Genomic DNA, 20,902 nt, shown 5'->3' with positions numbered 1-20,902 from the left:
ATTTTAATAGGATTATGAAATATGGGGTGATAATTTTATCTAAAGAGTATTATTTAATCATAGCTCAGGGTCACTTTACATGAGTCTGCAGAGCTCTGGCTGTCTGTGGCTCTGCCTTTTTAGCAAGAACCATTGATTTGAAGTCAGGCAGCGGAAAAAGAAGGGCTAACACATTTGCAAATAAACTTCAATAGCTAGATGGACTGTTAATATCTCATGTGATCATATAAACTCAGTGTGCTGATAGAACTAAAATGTAATTCCGAGAGTTAAGTTAAAAAAGTAAATGTGTATCTTCCAGAGGATCTAGCAGTGTAATGTGGCTTCTTAAAAAAACAAGCAAAGAAAACCAAAACACACAAACACACAAAGCCCTAACACTCAGAAATCAATTTATTCAGAAGAATACTCTGCATTTACAGAGAGCTGATCTGTACACTCCACTAGAATGGAAGTCACAAATCACTGGTGGAGATGAAACAAGTCAGCCAGCCACCATGAGAAGGTGTGTAGAAGCCATGTCACTGAGGGAGAGTGGAGGAGCTCAGGATATATAACCAGAAGCAGCCTTTCTCAGCCTAGGAACAGTAAAAGAATTAGCCCTGAGGCATCCTCTGTGTGATGGACTAACTTCTCCATTATGCTCTACAATGGTGTTAGCTCCAAAGGCCTCGGAGGACTGAGAAAACAGTCACTCTGATCACCCTGTGTAGGGCTTACTTCTCTCATGATATCTCAAAAACATAAACCAAAGCTGCTTAAAATTTTGTCTTTTCCATACCCCTCCGCGGCTATATTTTCTTATTAAACGAAATTAAGTACAACTCTCTTTTGCTCTCAGGATGCAAGAGAAAAAATTAAAAGAACGTGGGTGAAACTGATAATCTTGACTAGGTTTCCTGCAAAAGAGTAATACTACACAGCCCAGTAATTTTTAGCAGACTTAAGAAACTTCTTAAGATCACTGCTTCCTAACCTACCGCTTGCCCTCAAGTTCAGGCTAAGTACACAGTGTTAAAAAATCAGCTCTCAAGTCTTTGGGAAGAACCTGCCATCTTCCTCTAACATTAATTATTTTCTTTAAGAATTTTTGGCCTGTTTCACAATCTCTATAAATATACAAACTGTTCCTTCTTATGACTTAATTTGACAAAACACCAATTTTAATAATCATATTCCTAAGAGTCATACTAAAAAATGGATAGGTCTAACTTACTAATAGGTTCCAAAGACAGTAATGTTTATCTTCCTTAACTGCCCTTGTTTACAGAAACTCTTTACAAGAGGGCTAACCACAAACTTAATTAACATTCCCATGGAATTTCAGAGTTCAAAGTATTTTGGTTAATGTCTTAGTTTTCATGATAATCCCCAGACCCGCCTAAGATCACACAGCTAGAGTAGCCAGTTTCTCCAGATCCAAGTTCCACATTTCAACAGCTAGCTACAGCACACCAAAGACCCAGATCCAAGGTAAGATGTCTGCTCCAGCACACCACCCACGGTTCCATCCCTCCTCCTTCTAACTAGGAGGCTACAGCTAACACTGCCTCTGTCACATCGCAGGGTTTGAAATCCTTCCCAACCACTCTGCCCCTACTTCTCTTCACTTATCCTGGGTTCAAGACATAGTTCATGATGAAGAATATAACGAAGAATGAAGAGACAAGACTTTGGGCACAATGCTTTTCTAAAATGCACCTAATACATTTTAGAAAGAATAAGAAGAGGGTCATTCCATCTCTGCTACTCAAAAGTTGAGTGGTTTCTGGCAAATCATTAACTACAATTTCTTCATATATCCATCCTACAAGGATGTCATGAGGACTGGAAGATATGAAAAACATAAAAATGAATGTTCTCCAAAAATGTCAATTATCTTGAAGAACAAATCATACACAGGGTTATAAATAAGAAGAAACTGTTCTTCCCCATAAGACACCTAACACTTTTAGGTTGTATATTTAGAACTGGTAAAATGTGAGATCATGTCACGTTTTTGAAGCTAATTTCAGTGTAACTAAACAATATTACAATAAACTGTTACATACTGCTGAGATTATTTCTTGATCATGGTTAGCAGAACCTTTGCGGCATGTCCAGGAGAGAAAAGACTGAGGAGGACTTTATAGGGACAGAAAATAATCTCTCCTGTACGACATATATAAGGAGGGTTTTCTATCTATTCTCTGCACTTCAGACTCTCCAAGAGGACTTAGTCACAAAAGAGAAACAGGAACAGTTAACTTGGTCTGTACAAATTCTAAAGTAAAACAACCAGTCTAGGTATTTTCAGTTGCTTTTTCCTTCTTTTGAAAACACAGAATTTGAATATGGGCTCATAGGCAAGCCTACTTAATGCTTTTATATACAATATATTTACTAAGAGAAATTTCATACCTCACTACAAGATGCAACTGCTCTGTGTAAAGGTGTCAACCATTTGCTGTCTTTGGCATTAACTCTAGCTCCTGCAACAAGAAGAAAAAAATAAATTGAAATATTTTGCATAAAATATTTTAAATAAATCTCCTGAAATATTAGTTATATATAGTCCAAATTGGATAAGTAACAATTGAAAAAGTAGTACTTTAGTTTTTATACTTTCTGCTAATAAATTACCACTAAGTTACAAAACAAAGCTATCCAATAAGGTATTAGCTCTTTTTATTAAAAATAAGAGAAACATTATTTTATATATAGGCTAGAAAAGCACCTTTATACAGAGCATATTAAAGTAAAAATAAGACCCCACTTTAGAATGTGTCTTTAAAAACTCACTTAAATAAATAAGAATATTCCTATGTAAAACACAGACCATTACAAAGTCTTCATTACATTTCTTTACTAATGAATGTATCATGTTATAAGGCAATATTATTATATTTCTCCAATGCAGATTAAAATTGCATTAGTACTATAAAGTTACTGTATAAAATGAATACAGTGGCTATAGACTTAGGGAAAAAAATCGAGAAAGAAAGAAACGAACAAACCCATGTGTCTTTCTGGGTTATACCTGAAGGTTTAAAGAATTCTTTAAAAAATCAACTACATACGGTTAAAAATCATTGAGTCAATGGACAAAAATTATCCTTAACAGAATATAAATATATTTAGTAAGACAAAAAAAGTGTATTATGTAATTTGGGGGGGAGGAATCTATTGCCTACATAAAATCCACTGATTTGGTACCTAAACCCCAAACAGAAGCGGCAACCAAACTGTAGGATCAGTATATATCGAAGTAGAGAGAAACAGCCTTGGCTCTTAAAAGTATAGAGAAACTGGTGACGGGTCCGACCCTATAAGCAACCCTAGATTTATATCCAGAAACACAACTAGCTAGTGAGAAGTGGCTTTAGATATCTAGTCCAACCTCCTCAATTTCTAGATGACGAAACATAGGTACAGAGAATAGCTTAACATCAAAGTCCAGTGTAGTAGAAACAAGGCTAGGATTCAGATGTCCTAATGTTTGCATTCCATATTTTGCGTGTGAGGTTCCAGGGAATAATCAAGTACAGTGACTCTAAGTCATGGCTCTAATAGCTACTAGATATGGGTTTCTAACAAGCTGTGTGATCCCTACAAACAAAAGTTTCTTCATCTATAGAGCAGATTTTCTAATGCCTTGTTACAAAGGTTAACATAATAAACATACAACACAGATAATGTTAGAAGTAGATTTAAAAGTCCTGAACATGAGACAAAATGAAATGAAATACAGGTGTATAAAATTATCACAAATGTAACAGTTGAAATTCTGAGTAAATGAACTCCTGAGCAGCCACAATGAGGACACTGGAAGTATTAAGAACCAATATGAGAGCTTTTGTGATTGCTCAATCAGGCTTCGGGAGAAAGAAAAGGACTCAGGAGAATAAAGAAAGAGCTAGAGAGAATGGTATATTTATGTAATAAACATGAACAACTATCTGCTAGGCTCTTGGGAGACCAAGATGGTTAAAACATGGACTGCAAGACCACAATAAAGTCATCATTTGTTCTGGTAAGAGGTAAACTGTAGATACTGCAAACATTTGTATAGGTTGAAGATTGGAGTCCTCAGAGATGATAAAGGGACAAGATAGAAGCTAGGCTCTGGCTCTTTCATTCTCCCATTTATCTGCTTGGAACTTTAAAGGTTCTCCATAATCCTTGTACCTTTCTACAATTTTCTGTTTATGTGCATAGTAGAAGGGCAAATCCTGGCATTAAGGCCTTAAAGGTAGTGACTCACTTAGGAAAGATAGGTACTCTGGACAGACAAAGGTGGAAAAAAATGAGGCCTGATAATGGGTCTTAAGCAAACGGGAAGGGTCATTAAGTCTGATTCCAGGTGTTAACTAACAAGGAAATGGAATGTGGCTGTCACAAAAAATGAGAAGAATCTATGTGCTCATAAAGATCTGAGAAATAAAAAGTGAAAAAAGCAGTGAGAACTGGATGAGTAATATTCTTTAATTTTATGTAGAAAATGGGAGAGGAAGTATAAATATCTGTATTCATATTTCCTTTATATGCATAAGGAAACCCTGAAGGAACACTAAAACAATAAAAATGGTTGCCTATGCATTTGTGTAGGTGGTGAGTACAATGAGAACTGGTGACGGAACTTGGGTAGAACGGCAACTTCACTATATACCGCATACGTTTAAATACATATATTTTAAGTTTTCTAAATAAAATTGAAATACCACTTATTAAAGAAAGAAAGAAAGAAAGAAAAAGAAAGAAAGAAAGAAAGAAAAGAAAGAAAGAAAGGAAGAAAGAAAGAAAGAAAGAAAGGAAATGAAAGAAGAACGAAAGAATGAATGAAAGAACGAAAAGAAAAGAAAGAAATGGGGCGCCTGGGTGGCACAGCGGTTAAGCGTCTGCCTTCAGCTCATCGGCTCAGGGCGTGATGAGCCTGCTTCTTCCTCTCCCACTCCCCCTGCTTGTGTTCCCTCTCTCGCTGGCTGTCTCTATCTCTGTCGAATAAATAAATAAAATCTTTAAAAAAAAGAAAAGAAAAGAAAAGAAAAGAAAGAAATGTATTTAAGGAGCAATAAAAGGAGGGGCCATAAAAAATTCCAAGAATTTGACTTCAAGTGCAAAGAAAAAAATTGGAAAGTAACTAGGTAGAGAGTAAAGATAGTTTTGTCTTTCTTTTGAACACGGGTTATCAGATACACAGTTAAAGAAAGAAAATCTAATTTTGATGCCCATTTGGCAGCCTAAAGTAAAAGACCCTGCTGGTTTCATTCTCCCATTTTAAGTTATGATAATTAATTAATCAGTCTTTCTTCCTCTTCACTTTTAATAACAAATTTTAATAACAAATTCAAAGTTAATTTGTCAAAAAACATGAGTGACTACAACAAAGAATCCACTGATGGTTTACTGAGGATACAAAATACTACTAGCTGGTACCAATGTCACAGAAGATGTGATTAAAAAAAATTTTTTTTTTGGCTTGTGCTTTTTTAGATTCTAAAGATACTTATCCCCAGGAAGATCAGCATCATAGGATTCTAGACATCTGATCATAATCTTTTCCAGAAGGCACTCATCTTAAATTTTGTTAAATCATGTGTTTCTTTTAACAGCACTAATCAAATGTTTTAATTCCTTGGAAATTAAAGGTCAAGTATACAAGCAATGGCTGAACTATTTCTAAGGACACCAAGAGAACAAATGTTTCCCTTGCCTACATCCATTAATTAGTATACACTTTACATATTAACAAACAAATATGGCATAGCAATGTACATTACATTACAAGAGTGGCAGCTGGCTATAAAATGAAAAATGGAGTAAGAGCAACAAACATGGCAGAACACTTCAGATGTCCAGACTCCCAGACCTCATCTCATGTGAATTCTGAAGGTAACCGTCAGACTTTTGTTCTACACAGACAGCTCCAAAATTAGCTGCGTATTCATAAACACAAGCTACAAAGTCATTCCAGTAATGAAAAAGATTTCCAGAGTAAAGTTTATGAGTCTAAGAGCTGAAAACCAGACACAAAGGCTAACAATGAACATGGAGAAAGGGGGGAAAAATCCTATCAACTTAAAACATAAGGTCTTTGAACAGAGAAAATCAAATGTAACAGCTCTGGTGGAAACATCACATACTCTGTAATGGCAGAATATAATATTTGTAGTTTATAAGAATGACTTTAAGTCACCAAGAAAAGATTAATGTCTTTACTATTTCCTAGTCATTAAAAATGAAGAGAATATAAAATAGCAGTCCCATCCCAGTTGTTGAAGTTAGGTGGCTGGGACACCCTCAGGTAAGAGGAAGCACTGCTGAGAAACTGAAGACAATTAAGATAGCAATTTAAGGATGATATCACTGGTAACTACTGCAAATGAACATTTCCAAAAAACCTCTCAAGTGCTAGGAGCACATCTCATTAAATCCAAGATAGTTATGTCCAATTGTGTATCAAATACTTTCTTTTTTTTTTTTTTAAAGATTTTATTTATTTATTTGACAGAGATAGAGACAGCCAGCGAGAGAGGGAACACAAGCAGGGGGAGTGGGAGAGGAAGAAGCAGGCTCATAGCGGAGGAGCCTGATATGGGGCTCGATCCCACAACGCTGGGATCATGCCCTGAGCCGAAGGCAGACGCTTAACCGCTGTGCCACCCAGGCGCCCCTATCAAATACTTTCTTTACTAGTCTCCCCTCCCCCTCAAATCCACGTAAAAGGGAAATTCATGAGCTCTCCCTTAAGATGATAAATAAGCAGCCAGCACAAATGCCACATCAAATATCTAAATTTAGATTCATCTTCCAGAGTAGAGATGTGATTAGATTTCTGAAATGTTAAAAGCAAAAAGAAAAAAAGCAAGCAAAAACCAACCATAGAGTAACCCAACAGGTTGTACCCATTTGATACCACCATTAGATGATATAGAAAAATTCAGATAACCAGCTTCCTCTCACCCATCTTTTCATTTAATAATTCATACATATAAAAACGTACTGACAGCTTTTGAAAGAAAAAAAATTAAGGTTAGATTTCCAGAATTAGGTCAATGTCTAGCTCATGTGAAGATGAACAAGAAAATAATTTTAAAAAATAAAAAATCGGGGGCACCCAGGTGGCACAGTCAGCTAAGCACCTAACTCTTGGTTTCAGTTCAGGTAATGATCTCAGGGTTGTGAGATCAAGCCCCGTGGTCCAGCTCCATGCTCAGTACAGAGTCTGCTTAAAACACACTCTCTCCCCTCTGCACACTCTGTCTCTAAAATAAATAAATAATCTGATTTACTTACATCAGTCTATTCTGGGCTCTAGACAACAATGCAGCTGAAGAGAAGTCTGGACTTGTGAGGAGACAGCCAGGCATTAGGGGAAGGAGCCCAGGAGCAGGACCTATGATCTAATAATGGCTCTGTAACAACACGCTGTGTGACCTGGGGCTGTTCCCCAGAGCCTAGACCTTCATGTTATAAATCATAACCTCTGCCTCCTACGCCTCGTGTGTGTACATGGAGGAGTGGGGGCAGAGGGTGAGGGAGGACAGGCCCAAGCTGAAACAACACAGGGAGCTCCTGTTTCTGCAAAGTGGGTTCCACGAATCAGGAACTCAAACCAGGAGCATCCCATTTAACTCTAGGTCTCAACTCATCTGTTTTCTCCTTAATCTAATCAATCAACAAGATTTGCCAATTCTTTGAGCTTTGAAACTAAATTATCAGTAAAACAACGCTGTGCTAAGTGACCTGTATGATCCATTTCCTATTATAACATTCTATCCTATTTTGAAATAGGTACCCAGAATAAATTATTTCATACTTATTAAATACCTTGCCCTACTTTAATAGTAAGTAGATAAGGTAGCATCTTTATAATCTATACCAGGGTGTCTTCAATTACAGTTCACAGACTGCCAGCCACCTATTTTGTAAATAAAGTTTTAGTGCAATACAGTTACACCTATTCACTGAAAGGGTTAACTATGTAGCTTTCACATTACAGAGGTAGAATTAAGTAGTTGCCCGATGTCTTTCTCGCCCTTTACATAAAATGTCTGTTGACCTCTGATCTAGGCTAAGTACTTGATAGTAGATACTATTAAAGTTATTTCTATTTCCACAGGTGTTTATAATAATTATGAGTAGTCCCACTAATAATTTTCTAAAACTTCTGCTTGCCAAGAATAGTTCTCTTCTCTACTCCTAAGCCTCAGAGGAGACAGTCCATGCCCAATGAGCTGGGCTAAGAGCTAAATACTTTCATTACTCTTCTCAAACTGGCAATAATGCTTTCCTTTGGCTGCCTACCAAAAGTAATGACAAAAGCTTCAGATTCTGTTTTCAGGTTGGGAGTGGAATAAGCAAAAAACTACATTTCTACTTTTCCACCTGCAATGCAGTGGGGGGAACAGATGCTGCATTGTATCATTAAGAAGGTGATCTTATTTGGAAATAGGGTCTTTACAGAGGTAATTAAGTTAAAATGAAGTAATTAAGGTGGGCCCTAATCCAATATGACTGATATTTGTACAAGCAGAAGAAATGTGGACACAGAGAAGTACAGATGAAAGACATAAAAAGAAGTTGGTCATCTACAAACCAAGGAGAGAGGCCAAGAACAACAGATCCTTCCCTCACGGCCCTCAGGAGTTAATGCTGCAACACCTTGATCTTACACTTCTAACCTCTAGAAATGTAAAAAAAAAAATAAATTTGTTGTTTAAGTCACTCACCTTGTGGTATTTTGTTTTGGCTGTCGTAGCAAACTAATATACCAGCACTCTAAGTTTTCAAGGGTCACATACTTTAGGTCTAATTCCTAATACATAACATTCATATTTCCTTATTAAGGGCTATTATTTTCTATAACAGACTGATCAAATAAATTTTTGACTAATGCCTTACAGAACACAGTCATTTAACCACTTAACCACATACTGGAAACAGTCTGAGGTACTGCTAAATCTATTGTTTTAAATACAAACATTAAATGAATAGCTCCCATAAAAGTATCTATACTTATGTAGCCAGAAAATTCAGTCCTTAAAACATAAGTCCTTCAATAAAAGTAACTGGCTCCCCAAATTCTGCTTAGGGGGGACACGGACAGGGGGAGGGGAGTGTAGAAGGGAGAAAGAGACTCTAGCAGAGTAACTTTTGGCCAGTTATTGAATCTCTAAATTCCTCAGTTCCCCTATCCATAATAATACCTTCAGAGAGTTAAGAGTGAAAAAAGTAAATTTAGCATAGTATTTGAGATACAGTAAGTACTCACAATTTCATTATTTTACCCCAATCAATAATAATCGTGAAATTAATTACATTAGACTCCAGTGTTACTATAGACTCTATGGAAGGATTCACTTGTTTGATTAGATATGTCTCAAATGATACCTCTCACTCAAAAATCCTGGAGCTGCATCATGCATAAACATATGATTTTCAATGAATTTAGTTCTGGACTGCAGGTTAAAGGGAATGAGTAGTTTTACTCTTAAAAAGAAAAAACTCACCAAAATATAAGAGATTGTGAAGAAATACTATCCTCAATACAACAAGAAAACAGCTGTAACTGCAAACCAAGTTATGAAAATTTCTACCAAATACAGTGAAATTTATACCAAAATGAGGAAGGATACCCAATCAAGTGACGCTTCTTCAGATTCTGGGAAGGCTACTGAGTCCTCTAAAAGAGTGTGTTTGTTTGCAAGTCTTTTGCTCTGCTGTGTCCCAGAATCCCTAACAATCTCTTAGACGATCTAGAGCTGTGTGAGTAAACCATAGAACTCTAACTTTATAACACAGAAGAACAAAGTGGGGCAGTGGTAAAGTAAGAACCAACAGGAATCTACTGTTGTTTTTTTTTTTTTTTTTTTAAGATTTTTTATTTATTCGACAGAGATAGAGACAGCCAGCGAGATAGGGAACACAAGCAGGGGGAGTGGGAGAGGAAGAAGCAGGCTCATAGCGGAGGAGCCTGATATGGGGCTCGATCCCATAGCCGGGATCACGCCCTGAGCCGAAGGCAGATGCTTAACTACGCTGTGCCACCCAGGCGCCCTGGAATCTACTGTTTTTGACACAGCTGAAGATGGAGGGAAAGGGCCAAACACCAGCGGATCATTACCTAAGACTGTGATCTAAGTAGCTGCCAAGTGACCCCAATTACATACAGTACACCAAGAACTAAAAGAAACTACTCTCCTAGACTGAGAGAAAACCCATTTAGTTTGAGAACTACTGGAACAGACAAACCTAACTGATGGCTCACTTTTTGCCCCTCCCTACTCTATTCATTAGCAAAAAACTGTTCTGGAGAGAAGCAAATTCTTCAAAGATATGTGAGGATCCAGCACAGAACAAGAGGAAAATACCGGGAGCAGAGTAAACTGAGTAAAATACAGTTAATAAGTATATCTGAATGAAATTATCCCAGGAAAGGAGAGGATGAATTTGCATACTACTCTCTACGCACAAATTCAGAGAGCATAAGCGCTAAAGAGAGATCTTAAAAGAGTTCCAAGATAGAGGCAAGACAATGCAAAGAGCTGAGAGCTGGCAGAGATCAGGAAAGAACAAAAGGAAAATAAAACAATTACAGATAAAAGCCTAGAAATAACAAAAAGCAGAATAAACACAATTTAAAACACAGCTAAGAATCTGATCTGCAACCTTGACACCTCCTCTACTTCATTTCCTACTGTTCTTTTCACTTGCCTCCAAACGTGCTACCACCTCATGGTGTTTGTTCTTGGATCTCTCAGTTTCCTCCTAATACCTGCCTGGTGTGCAAGGCTTGCTTCCTCAGATACTTCAGTTATTGGCTCAAATGTCAGATATCACTGAACACTTTCCTGATAATCTAATATAAAACTGCAACTGATCCCCACCCAACATATACTCTTTTAATCTTCCCATAGCAATTATCACCACAGGACAAGCTATGTATATTAACTTGTTACATCTCCCCCACTGAAACATAAACTCCACGAAGGCTGGGACTTCCATCTATTTTATTCATTGCTCTACCCACAGCACCTAGAATAGTGTCTGATACACAGATATGCTCATTAAATATCTGATGAATGAACAAAGGACAGGTATAAGGCAATAACCTAAAACTAAATGGAAGAGACAAAACTACAATCAGAGAAAAGCTCACAGAAAAACATATGGTAGAAAAATTTACTGACAGAAAAACATGGAAATAAAATATTCAAAGGTTTAATGGAAAATATACATAAAATAAAAATCCGAATTTCAGAACTAAAAATGCACACTCACACTATGTCCCAGCAAACATCATCAATAGATTTAGCCTAAGTTAGTAGTGAATTTTAGGGATAAGAATTGAATCCTACAGACACCTAGGCAGAAAAGAAGTGACCATGGTGGTGGAGGGTGGTAAGGGGGGATGGAAATGGTAAGCAGAAAAGAGCCTGATCCAAGACTTCCACTCAATGTTAGAAGACACTGGAGTAACATCTATAAAGTTGAGAGGAAAGAGCATGAATCAAGAATTTTATAACTAGCCAATCTACCCTTCACTTAAATAAAAAAGGCAACAGTCTCAATAAATAAGAATATGACATTCATGATCTCTTACTGAATATTAAGAAAAAACAAAACCCAACCCTCCAAAAAATTGATGATGATGATATCTATTCAACCAAGAGATAAATTAAAAATAAAAAACTTGGGGCTAGAGAAGCTATGAATAAGGACTGGGGTGTGTGTGTGAAAACAGTGGGAATTCTGATTACAAAACAATATAAAGTCATAATTTTTAAGAATGAAAACACAAGACTGGAACACATGGAGAACATAGTTTCCTAATTTCTCACCACAGGAAGTCAGAAAACAATCAAAACCTGAAACATGAACATGGAAGGGCATGACTCTATAGACCGATGTCAACCTTTTTATCTTCTTCGTTTTTCATTTTAGAGAAATATTGTAGCAACAACTGACCTTGCCATTGATACCTAAAGTAGGTTTTATAATACAAAATTACAGTATTTATTGGGTTTTTATTGAAGCATATCAAGACTTTGGTATAATGCAAGAGCTGAATGGAGATTATTTCATATTGCTTAATTTTCTTAAGATTACACCAGTTAAGGTTAACCTAATTACTACTGTAAAATGTCACTAATAATTAATATGAAAGGCAGGAGCAATCCACCCTGAATTTTCTACACTATCAGTTTTTGCAGCTAGCACAAACAAACTAGCCTAATTTTGTTTCCTCTCCATGTATTTCATTCTCTTCTCAATCTAGACACTTGATCAGGTAAAAAAACTTAGATTAAATTCTAATTTCTAACTAAACTTATTAAAAATTCATTCAATATGATTGTAACGTTAGTAGTGGAGGCAGAATTTGAAATAAGTGTCTAACCTCCTCAACAACCACAGCATTCACACCAAATTTTTGTATAACCCTTGAAGTACCACTACCCAAACTTAAAGTCCACTTTTGTAAACTTAAAGTACACTGTTTGAAGACTACTGCTCCAAATGATACTTATTCTTTTTCTCACCATTTTATTGAGATATAATTGACATAACATTGTATTAGTTTAAAATGTACAACATAATTTCATACACATACATTATAAAAAATTATAAGTTTAGTTAATATCCATCGCCTCACATAGTTAAAATTTTTCTTGTGTGAAAAGAACTCTGATGATCTACTTTCCTAGTAACTTTCAAATAAACAATATTGTTTACTGTAGGTTGCCTTTTCATTTTGTTGGTTTCCTTTGCTGTACTGAACAAGCCTTTTAGTTCAATGTAGTCCTGCTTATTATTTCTACTTCTGGTGTCAAATGCAAAAAATTACTGTAAAGACTGATATCAAGGAGCTTATCCCCTATGTTTTCTTCTAGGAATTTTATGGTTTCAGGTCTTATATTCAAGTCTTTAATCCATTCTGAGTTTATTTTTGTGTATGGTGTAAGATAGTGATCCAATTTCATTTTTTGCACATGACTGTTCAGTGTTCCCTATACCAATTATTGAAGAGATTGTCCTTAACCCATTGCACATTTTTGGCTTTGTCACAAATTATCATATATACATATGTTTATTTCTGGGCTCTCTCTTTGTTCCATTGATACATGTGTCTGTTTTTATGCCAATACCATGCTGGTATGGTTACTACAGCTTTGTGATGTGGTTTGAAATCAGAAAATGTGATGTTTCTAGCCTGGTTCTTTTTCAAGATTGCTTGGACTATTTGGGGTCTTTGTGGTTCCATACAAATTTCAGCACTGGTTTTTCTACTTCTGTGAAAATGCCATTGGAATTCTGATAAGGACTGAACTGAATCTGTACATTTAACATTAATTCTTCCAATCCATAAGCATGGAATATCTTCCCATTTACTTTTATATTCTTCAATTTCTTTAATTATGTCTTATTAGTTTTCAATGTACAGATCTTTGACCTGCTTAACTAAATTTGTTCCTCACTTTTACTCTTTTTGATGCAACTGTAAATGGGATTGTTTTCTTAATTTCTCTTTCTGATAGTGCATTATCAATGTATAGAAAAAAATGCAACACATTTATGTATATCGATTCTGTATCCTGAAACTTCACTGAATTTATTTATTAGCTCTAACAGTTTTTTGGTGAAGTTTACAGTTTTCTATATACAACATTATGTCATCTACAAATAGAGACAGTTTCACTTCTTTTCAATTTGGATTGCGTTTAAATTCTTTTTCTTGCCTAATTGCTCTGGCTGGGACTTCCAGGGCTAAGTTGAGTAAAACTGATGAGAATTGTATCTACATCTTGCTCCTGTTTTTAGCGGAAAAGTTTTCAGCTCTTCACCATTGAGTATGAAGATAGCTGTGGGCTTGTCAGGTATGGCTTTATTATACTGAGGTATGTTCCCTCTATATGCACTTTGTTGAATGTTTTTATCATGAATGGATGTTGTATTTTGTCAAACGTTTTTTTCTGCATCTACTGAGATGATCATACAATTTTTATCCTTCATTTTGTTAATTGGTGTATCTCACTGCTTTGCAGATGTTGAACCATTCTTGCATCCCTGCAGTAAATACCATTTGAAAATGGTATATGGGGGCACCTGGGTGGCTCAGTCATTAAGCGTCTGCCTTCGGCTCAGGGCGTGATCTCAGCGTTATGGGCTCGAGCCCCGCATCAGGCTCCTCCGCTAGGAGCCTGCTTCTTCCTCTCCCACTCCCCCTGCTTGTGTTCCCTCTCTCGCTGGCTGTCTCTATCTCTGTCAAACGAATGAATGAATGAATGAATGAATGAATGAATGAATGAATGAAAAAAGAAAATGGTGTATGACCCTTTTAATGTACTCCTGAATTTGGTTTGCTAATATTGTGTTGAGGATTTCTACATCTATGTTCATCAGGAATACTGGCCTATACTTTTCATTTCTTAAAGTATTGTTGTTTGGTTTTTTTATCTGGGCAATACTTGCCTCATTAAAAAAAGAAGTTTGGAAGTGTTCCTTCCACTTCTTTAAAATCTGGTAGAATTCACCAGTGAAGCCATCTGCCCTGACTTGTCTTTGTTGGGAGGTTTTTGATTACTGACTCTATCCCCTTACTAGTAATTGGTCTGTTCAGATTTCCTATTTCTTCATGATGCAATCTTGATAGGTTGTATGTTTCTACAAATTTATCCATTTTTCCTTGGCTGTCCAATTTGTTGGTATATAACAATTCATTGTCTCTTATGATCCTTTGTATTTCTGTATTATTAGCTGGAAGGTCTCCTGATCTTATTTAACTTGAGTACTCTCCTTTTTTCTTGATAAGTCTAGTTAAAGGTTTTATTTTGTTTATGTTTTTAAAAATGAGCTCTTAGTTTCACTGATTTTTCTTTTGTTTTTAAAATTTCACTTATTTCTATTCTGATCTTTGTTATTTTCTTTCTAGTAACTTTGGGCTTGTTTTTCTTTTTCTTGTTCCTGGAGGTGAAAAGCCAGGTTGAGTTCTTTCTTTCTTCTATTAATGCAGGCATTTACTGCTATGAACTTCTCTATCAGAATTGCTTTTGTCATATCCCATTAAGTTTTAGGTATGTTGTATTTCCATTTTCATTTGTCTCAAGATATTTTTTGCTCTTTTATTTCTTTTTTGACCCATTGGTTGTTCAGTAATGTTTAATCCCCACATATTTGTGAATTTTCAGTTTTACTCTTTTAATTGATTTCCAGTTTCAGATCACTGTGGTTGAAAAGATGCTAAATGGGATTTCGATCTTAATTATGAAAAACTGTTTTGTGGCCTCACATGATCCTGGAGAATCTTTCACGTTTGTTTGAGAAGAACATGTATTTTGCTGCTTTTGGATAGAATGTTCTGTAAACATCTGCTAAATCGACCTGCTCTAATGTGTACTTTAAGCCCAATGTGCTCTTATTTATTTACTATCTGGATGATCTTTCTATTGTTGAAAATTCTTTGAATATAATTAGTTTTTTATTAGCTTGTTATTCTGGAAATCTATTTGTAATACTTAGAATTCAGTAGCTAGCTTATACTTGTTGATTTCTAAGTTATCTACTATATCCTCCATAAAACTATTCTAATCAACTTTCAAAGAGCTAATAGGAATTTTAAATTGATATAACATGAATGAATAATTATTTTAAAAATTGTTAATTTTATACAAATCAGCATGAACCTTCAAATACATAAAATTATAGCAAATGTTATAACCCATCAAACTAAAATTCCTTCTGACTCAGGTTTCAGTCTTCAACTACGTAAAGAGGTACTTTTATAAAAGGTCATGACAGTCATCCTATACGGCATCAACTCTAAAAGTTAAGAACACATTTCTGATTACTCCCTATCTTCTGACTTGTTAGAGCTCTATTCTGTGCAAATTATATGAGCCTTCACTCATTATTTGCTGAGCTACTGGGGACTGTGTTCAGTAAGACACTTATGTACTTCTGTATAGTTGTAAAGTCTTTTTTTTTAAATTCTAGAATTTGTTGAGTAAGAATATTCTGTACAGAGTCTATTTTGTTTCATTGTCTCTCTAGACTGTGGAAATAAACTCTTATCTGTATTTCCTCCATAGTTAAATAACTCCTTCTAGTTTATCATTTCAGAATATGACTGGATTTCACAATGTGGAGGAGAAAAGTTTTAGAAGACTGTATCTAAAAATCACACAAAAAAGGTAATTCCTGACATCAGGAATTTATTTATTTGGCAGGACCAAATAAAGTTGAGGAAAGAAAGAAGGGTTGCTTAAAAAAATAGTAACAGCCAAATTTTGAGTATCTATGATGTACCAGGTACTTTTCTAGGTATCTTAACTACATCATCTCATTTGCTTCAAACCTATAAAATTTATAGTATCCCCACTTTTCAGAAAAGGAAGTTAAGGCTGAGAGATTAAATAACTTCCCAAAAGATCACAGAGGTGCTAAGAGGTGGGACCAAGATTTGTACCTAAATCTGTCTGGCTACTATCTGCAGTGCCTCTCATTGCAACACAGAGCCTGGTTTCTCTATTTACTTTTCATTTGTAAGTTGAAAATGGAGGTTCTGGTTTAAGCAGAAACCTAGCCTTGGGGGCGCCTGGGTGGCACAGCGGTTAAGCGTCTGCCTTCGGCTCAGGGCGTGATCCCGGCATTCTGGGATCGAGCCCCACATCAGGCTCTTCTGCTGGAGGCCTGTTTCTTCCTCTCCCACTCCCCCTGCTTGTGTTCCCTCTCTCGCTGGCTGTCTCTATCTCTGTTGAATGAATAAATAAAATAAAATCTTTAAAAAAAAAAAAAAAAGAAACCTAGCCTTGGATTTCATTCCAGCTCATTTTATTCCAGATCCAAGTAAGTTTTTATTTATTTTCCTTTTCTTAGAGCCTAGATGGTAGTCTGAGGAGAAACAAAGTCTAAGCAAGAGCTTGATTTGCATCCATAGAAAACAAATCATTTGTCTTCTTTCCTTTTTCACTTATCCAAACTCCTGCAACCCCACATTTCTACCATATTTCCACATCTCCCATTCTCACTTCAACTAAAGACTTGGGAAACTGAGACCAAAATGTTAAGCCTAAACTTATACTGCTGGGGCCTCTGGGTGGCTCAGTCAGTTAAGCATCTGACTCTTGATTTCAGCTCAGGTCATGATCTCAGGGTTGTGGGATGGAGCCGCCTCCCCATCTCTGCTGGGTGAGGAGCCTGCTTAAGATTCTCTCCCTCTCCCCCTCCCACCTGCCTTGGGAGTTTACATTTTAGTAAGGAGAGAATGATAGGAAATGACTAAGTAAAATTTTAAAAGGGTATCAGATAACAATAAGTACTAAGAAAAAAGATAACACAGGAGAGGGAAAGGATGGTGGCTGTGGTGGCAGTGCTCAGGGACAATTTCACCCCGGGGGTAACATTTAAGCAAGGACATAAAAAAGGTGAGTAAAGGCACAAGTCATGTGGCTACCTGAGAAAAGAGAGCTTGAGGCTAAAGAAGGAGCAGTTCAAATACTCAGAGATGGTAAGCCAGTGGCATTAGAGCAGAATGTGCAAAAGGGAGAGTAGTAGAAATTGAAGTCAAAAGAAATTTGGAACAGGGAAATAACACAGTTTGAGACCAATGTAAAAACTTAATTTTACTCTGAAAACTATAAATTAATTTGTGACTTTATTTTTCCACCCAAAAACAGCTACATGAGCTCATGAAACTGATAAAATGCAATATAATACTAAAAGTAGTTCTCAAAGACAAGTTGAAATAGCATTTATACATGTATGGTGGTTAATTTTATACATTATTTCTCTTTGAATTATTTAAAAGAAATTAAGCAATCTCTCAAATGCTTATTTCAAAGCTGATATCTAATATTATCACATTCATAAGGCTCATGTGACTTATCATACTCAAAAAGACCAGGAAGTCAACCTTCTGTAAGTAGCTAAAAATCCTTGATGCAAACATCCACTTTAAAAGGCAGGGAGTAAGTCAAATGCAGCATCTGAAAAGTTTTTCCTAGGTTAAATATTAAAAATGGGAAAAAGAACCCTCCACGTTGTCATACAATCTTTATTACAATGAAATGGAAATAAATGAACAGAATTGTGTTAAAATAAAAATGTAGCAGTAGAGTTCTTATCCAATGTCGAAGACATTAAACTAGCTAGAATGTATTGTTTCTAGCATAGCTATGTCTTAAAGAAAAAAGAAACTGTTTTTTAGACAATGTTTGTAAAGAAAATTCCATATATAAACCTATATCCCATCAATTCATATTATTATAGTAGAAGCCTCAATTAAGAGGAAATATGATTTTTTCTCTTGTACCTCCTCAGTTATTTCTAGTAAATTTAAGCTGGTAACTAGTAAGTTAGCATCCACAGAGGAACATATATCCTCAAGGAAATGCAACTATGATGAAGTTACTCATGAAGAAACTAATATGAGACTATCAGCTGGGGAGGACTGAAGCACTGAGTAATGTATATGCTGTACCCCTGAAACTAATACTTCAATTAAAAAAATACTAGCTGGGTCATTATTTAGCTATATTTAATTCTGTATGATCATGCAATTTGTTATAAAACCCAGATTTTAAAAATTTTAATAAATTTATGAAATGGCAAATTCTATTTAGGTCTTTCTTTCTTTCTTTCTTTCTTTCTTTCTTTCTTTCTTTCTTTCTTTCTTTCTTTCTTTCTCTTTCTTTTTTTTCTAAGAGAGAAAGAAAGAGAGCATAACAGAGGGAGAAGGAAAGAGAATCTCAAGCAGGTTCCATGCCCAGCATGGAGCCTGACACAAGGCTCAATCTCATGACCCTGAGATCATGACCTAAGCCTAAATCAAGAGTAAGACGTTTAACTGACTGAGCTACCCAGATACCCCAATATTTAGGCTACTGAATGAGATCTTCACTCAAAAATTCTCTCAGTGCTCCTACTCCCAAATATTAAATGAATTTCTACAATTGCATTATGTGTATATCTACAATCTGGCAACACAAGCACAATTCAAACATGTGCATCCTTTTCCAATAAATGTAATTTACAATAATTTGGCTACAACAAAAATATTTCTAAGCTCTGTTTGACTGCAGGCAGTCTGATCACAATAGGAGCTATTCCATACAAAACAGTTCTACCATACTTCATATTGCAAAGTCTTAATCAGTTTAGGAGAAATTAAAAGATAAGAGTACAGGCTCCTAAAATGTATTTTACAGGCCCTAAAAGAGTTAGATGAAAGCTATTTAAAGACAGACATCTTGCTGGCATCACTTTCAAAATATATCACAATCATACGATTTCTCACTACCTCCACTACTGCACTTGGTCTGAGCCACCTCGCCTCCCCTAACAGAACTGCAACTGTCTCCTAGTTACTCTACAGTTAATCAGGCCTACTACGAATATTCTATATAATGCCTGAGCCTATATATTGTTCATCTCACCCTATTATCCTGACCTACTTTTTCATTTTTCTATAGCACTTAACATCATCTAACATGCTGTAATATTTACTTGTATTTACAGCCCGTGTTTCCTTATTGGAGTATATACCCCTCAAGGGCAGTCATCTTTGTTTTGCTCTCCGGCAAACTCTAAGCACTAGAACAGTACCTGGCACATGGTGTAAGATCAGCTGTAGAATGAACGAGCAAGTTTCAGCTTTGAAACAAATACAAAGAAATAGTCAACAGGTCTGATAAATATTAATTATGACAAAAATATGCATGATGTGCTCTTATTAACCAGAGCTTTACCATACCAGATAAAATAAGCAGTTCAATGATTTCTGCATCTCCAAGATAGGCAGCAGCATGCAGTGGAGTTCTCTTTTCATTGTCCTGTAAGAGGAGGAAAGGTGGAACATAAGTTTTAATATAAAATTAAATTCAGTATACTGTAAATGAAGAAAAACCATTAACTACCAACTTACTAGTTCCATAACCCTAGTCTAAGTCAGCAACCCATTAAAAGAGTATTTCCTTGCTAGGAGAAAAAAGGCCTAAAAAAAATATCTTGGCCTTAAAGGAATGGCTTTATTAAGTACAACAAAAAAATCTAAGGTGACTGAGAAATAGCTTCTTAGGCTGTCTTTGAATATGATGCCTATGCTGCTGATATACATATGCAAATTTCCTTTACTTCATCCTATTTTCCCCCCAATATACTTCCACAGTTTTACACAGTTTGGAATTGTTGTCCTAACTAAATAAAACAAACCTTAACAAAACAAAAGGTTTGCCTATCAAAATGTTTCTACAGGTACCCCAAATTTTTTCTCTGGGGATTTAAAGTTATCCCTTTAAACAATCTTAAGATTTTCTTAAAATTCCTGCCAACTTTGTTTGTGGCTTTAAAATATATTCTTATCTTTGTAAATATAAAAAATACAGTCTTCCATTTTGCACAGTGAAGGAAACCATCAACAAAACAAAAAGGCAATCTACTGAATGGGAAGAGATACTTGCAAATGATACATCCCATAAGGGGTTAATATCCAAAATATATCAAGAATCTTTATGACTCAAGACCAAAAAGGCAAACAATCCAATTAAAAAATGGGCAAAGGACCTGAATAGACATTTTTCCAAAGAAGACTTACAGATAGTCAACAGACACATGAAACTAACTAGCATCACTTATCATCAGGAAATGCAAATTAAAACCATAATGAGATATCACTTTATACCTGTCAGAATGGCTAAAATAAAAAAGACAAGAAATAACAAGAGTTTGCAAGGATGTGGAGAAAAAGGAACCCTTGTGCTCTGTTGGTGGGAATGCAAATTGGTGTAGCCACTGTGCAAAACAGTATGAAGGTTCCTCAAAAAATTAAAAATAGAATTACCATTTGATCCAGTAATTCCACTACTATTTACCCAAAGAAAACAAAAACACTAATTCAAAGGGATACACATGCACCTCTATGTTTATT

The 20,902-nt window shown here is 35.7% G+C and overlaps 1 protein-coding gene across 11 annotated transcripts in view; it reads right to left on the bottom strand.

Moving 5' to 3' along the window:
- The window catches only part of ANKRD28 (ankyrin repeat domain 28), a 201,453-nt gene that overhangs the window by 65,574 nt on the left and 114,977 nt on the right, over positions 1-20,902 (bottom strand). For 6 of the 11 annotated variants that reach the window (XM_045791706.2, XM_045791704.2, XM_087870179.1 and 3 more), the window contains one exon: positions 19,730-19,808. In XM_045791706.2, the coding sequence (XP_045647662.1) occupies positions 19,730-19,808 (79 nt within the window). Of the gene's footprint in view, positions 1-2,400; positions 2,472-19,729; positions 19,809-20,902 lie in introns of all 11 variants that reach the window. The other 5 variants (XM_045791700.2, XM_045791701.2, XM_045791702.2 and 2 more) reach the window with 1 other exon arrangement.

The sequence above is a fragment of the Ursus americanus genome, chromosome 20 (assembly GCF_024610735.1).
Source record: "Ursus americanus isolate L20-20 chromosome 20, mUrsAme1.1.p, whole genome shotgun sequence".
Lineage (NCBI taxonomy): Eukaryota > Metazoa > Chordata > Mammalia > Carnivora > Ursidae > Ursus > Ursus americanus.
This window is presented reverse-complemented; position numbering and strand designations above follow the sequence as displayed.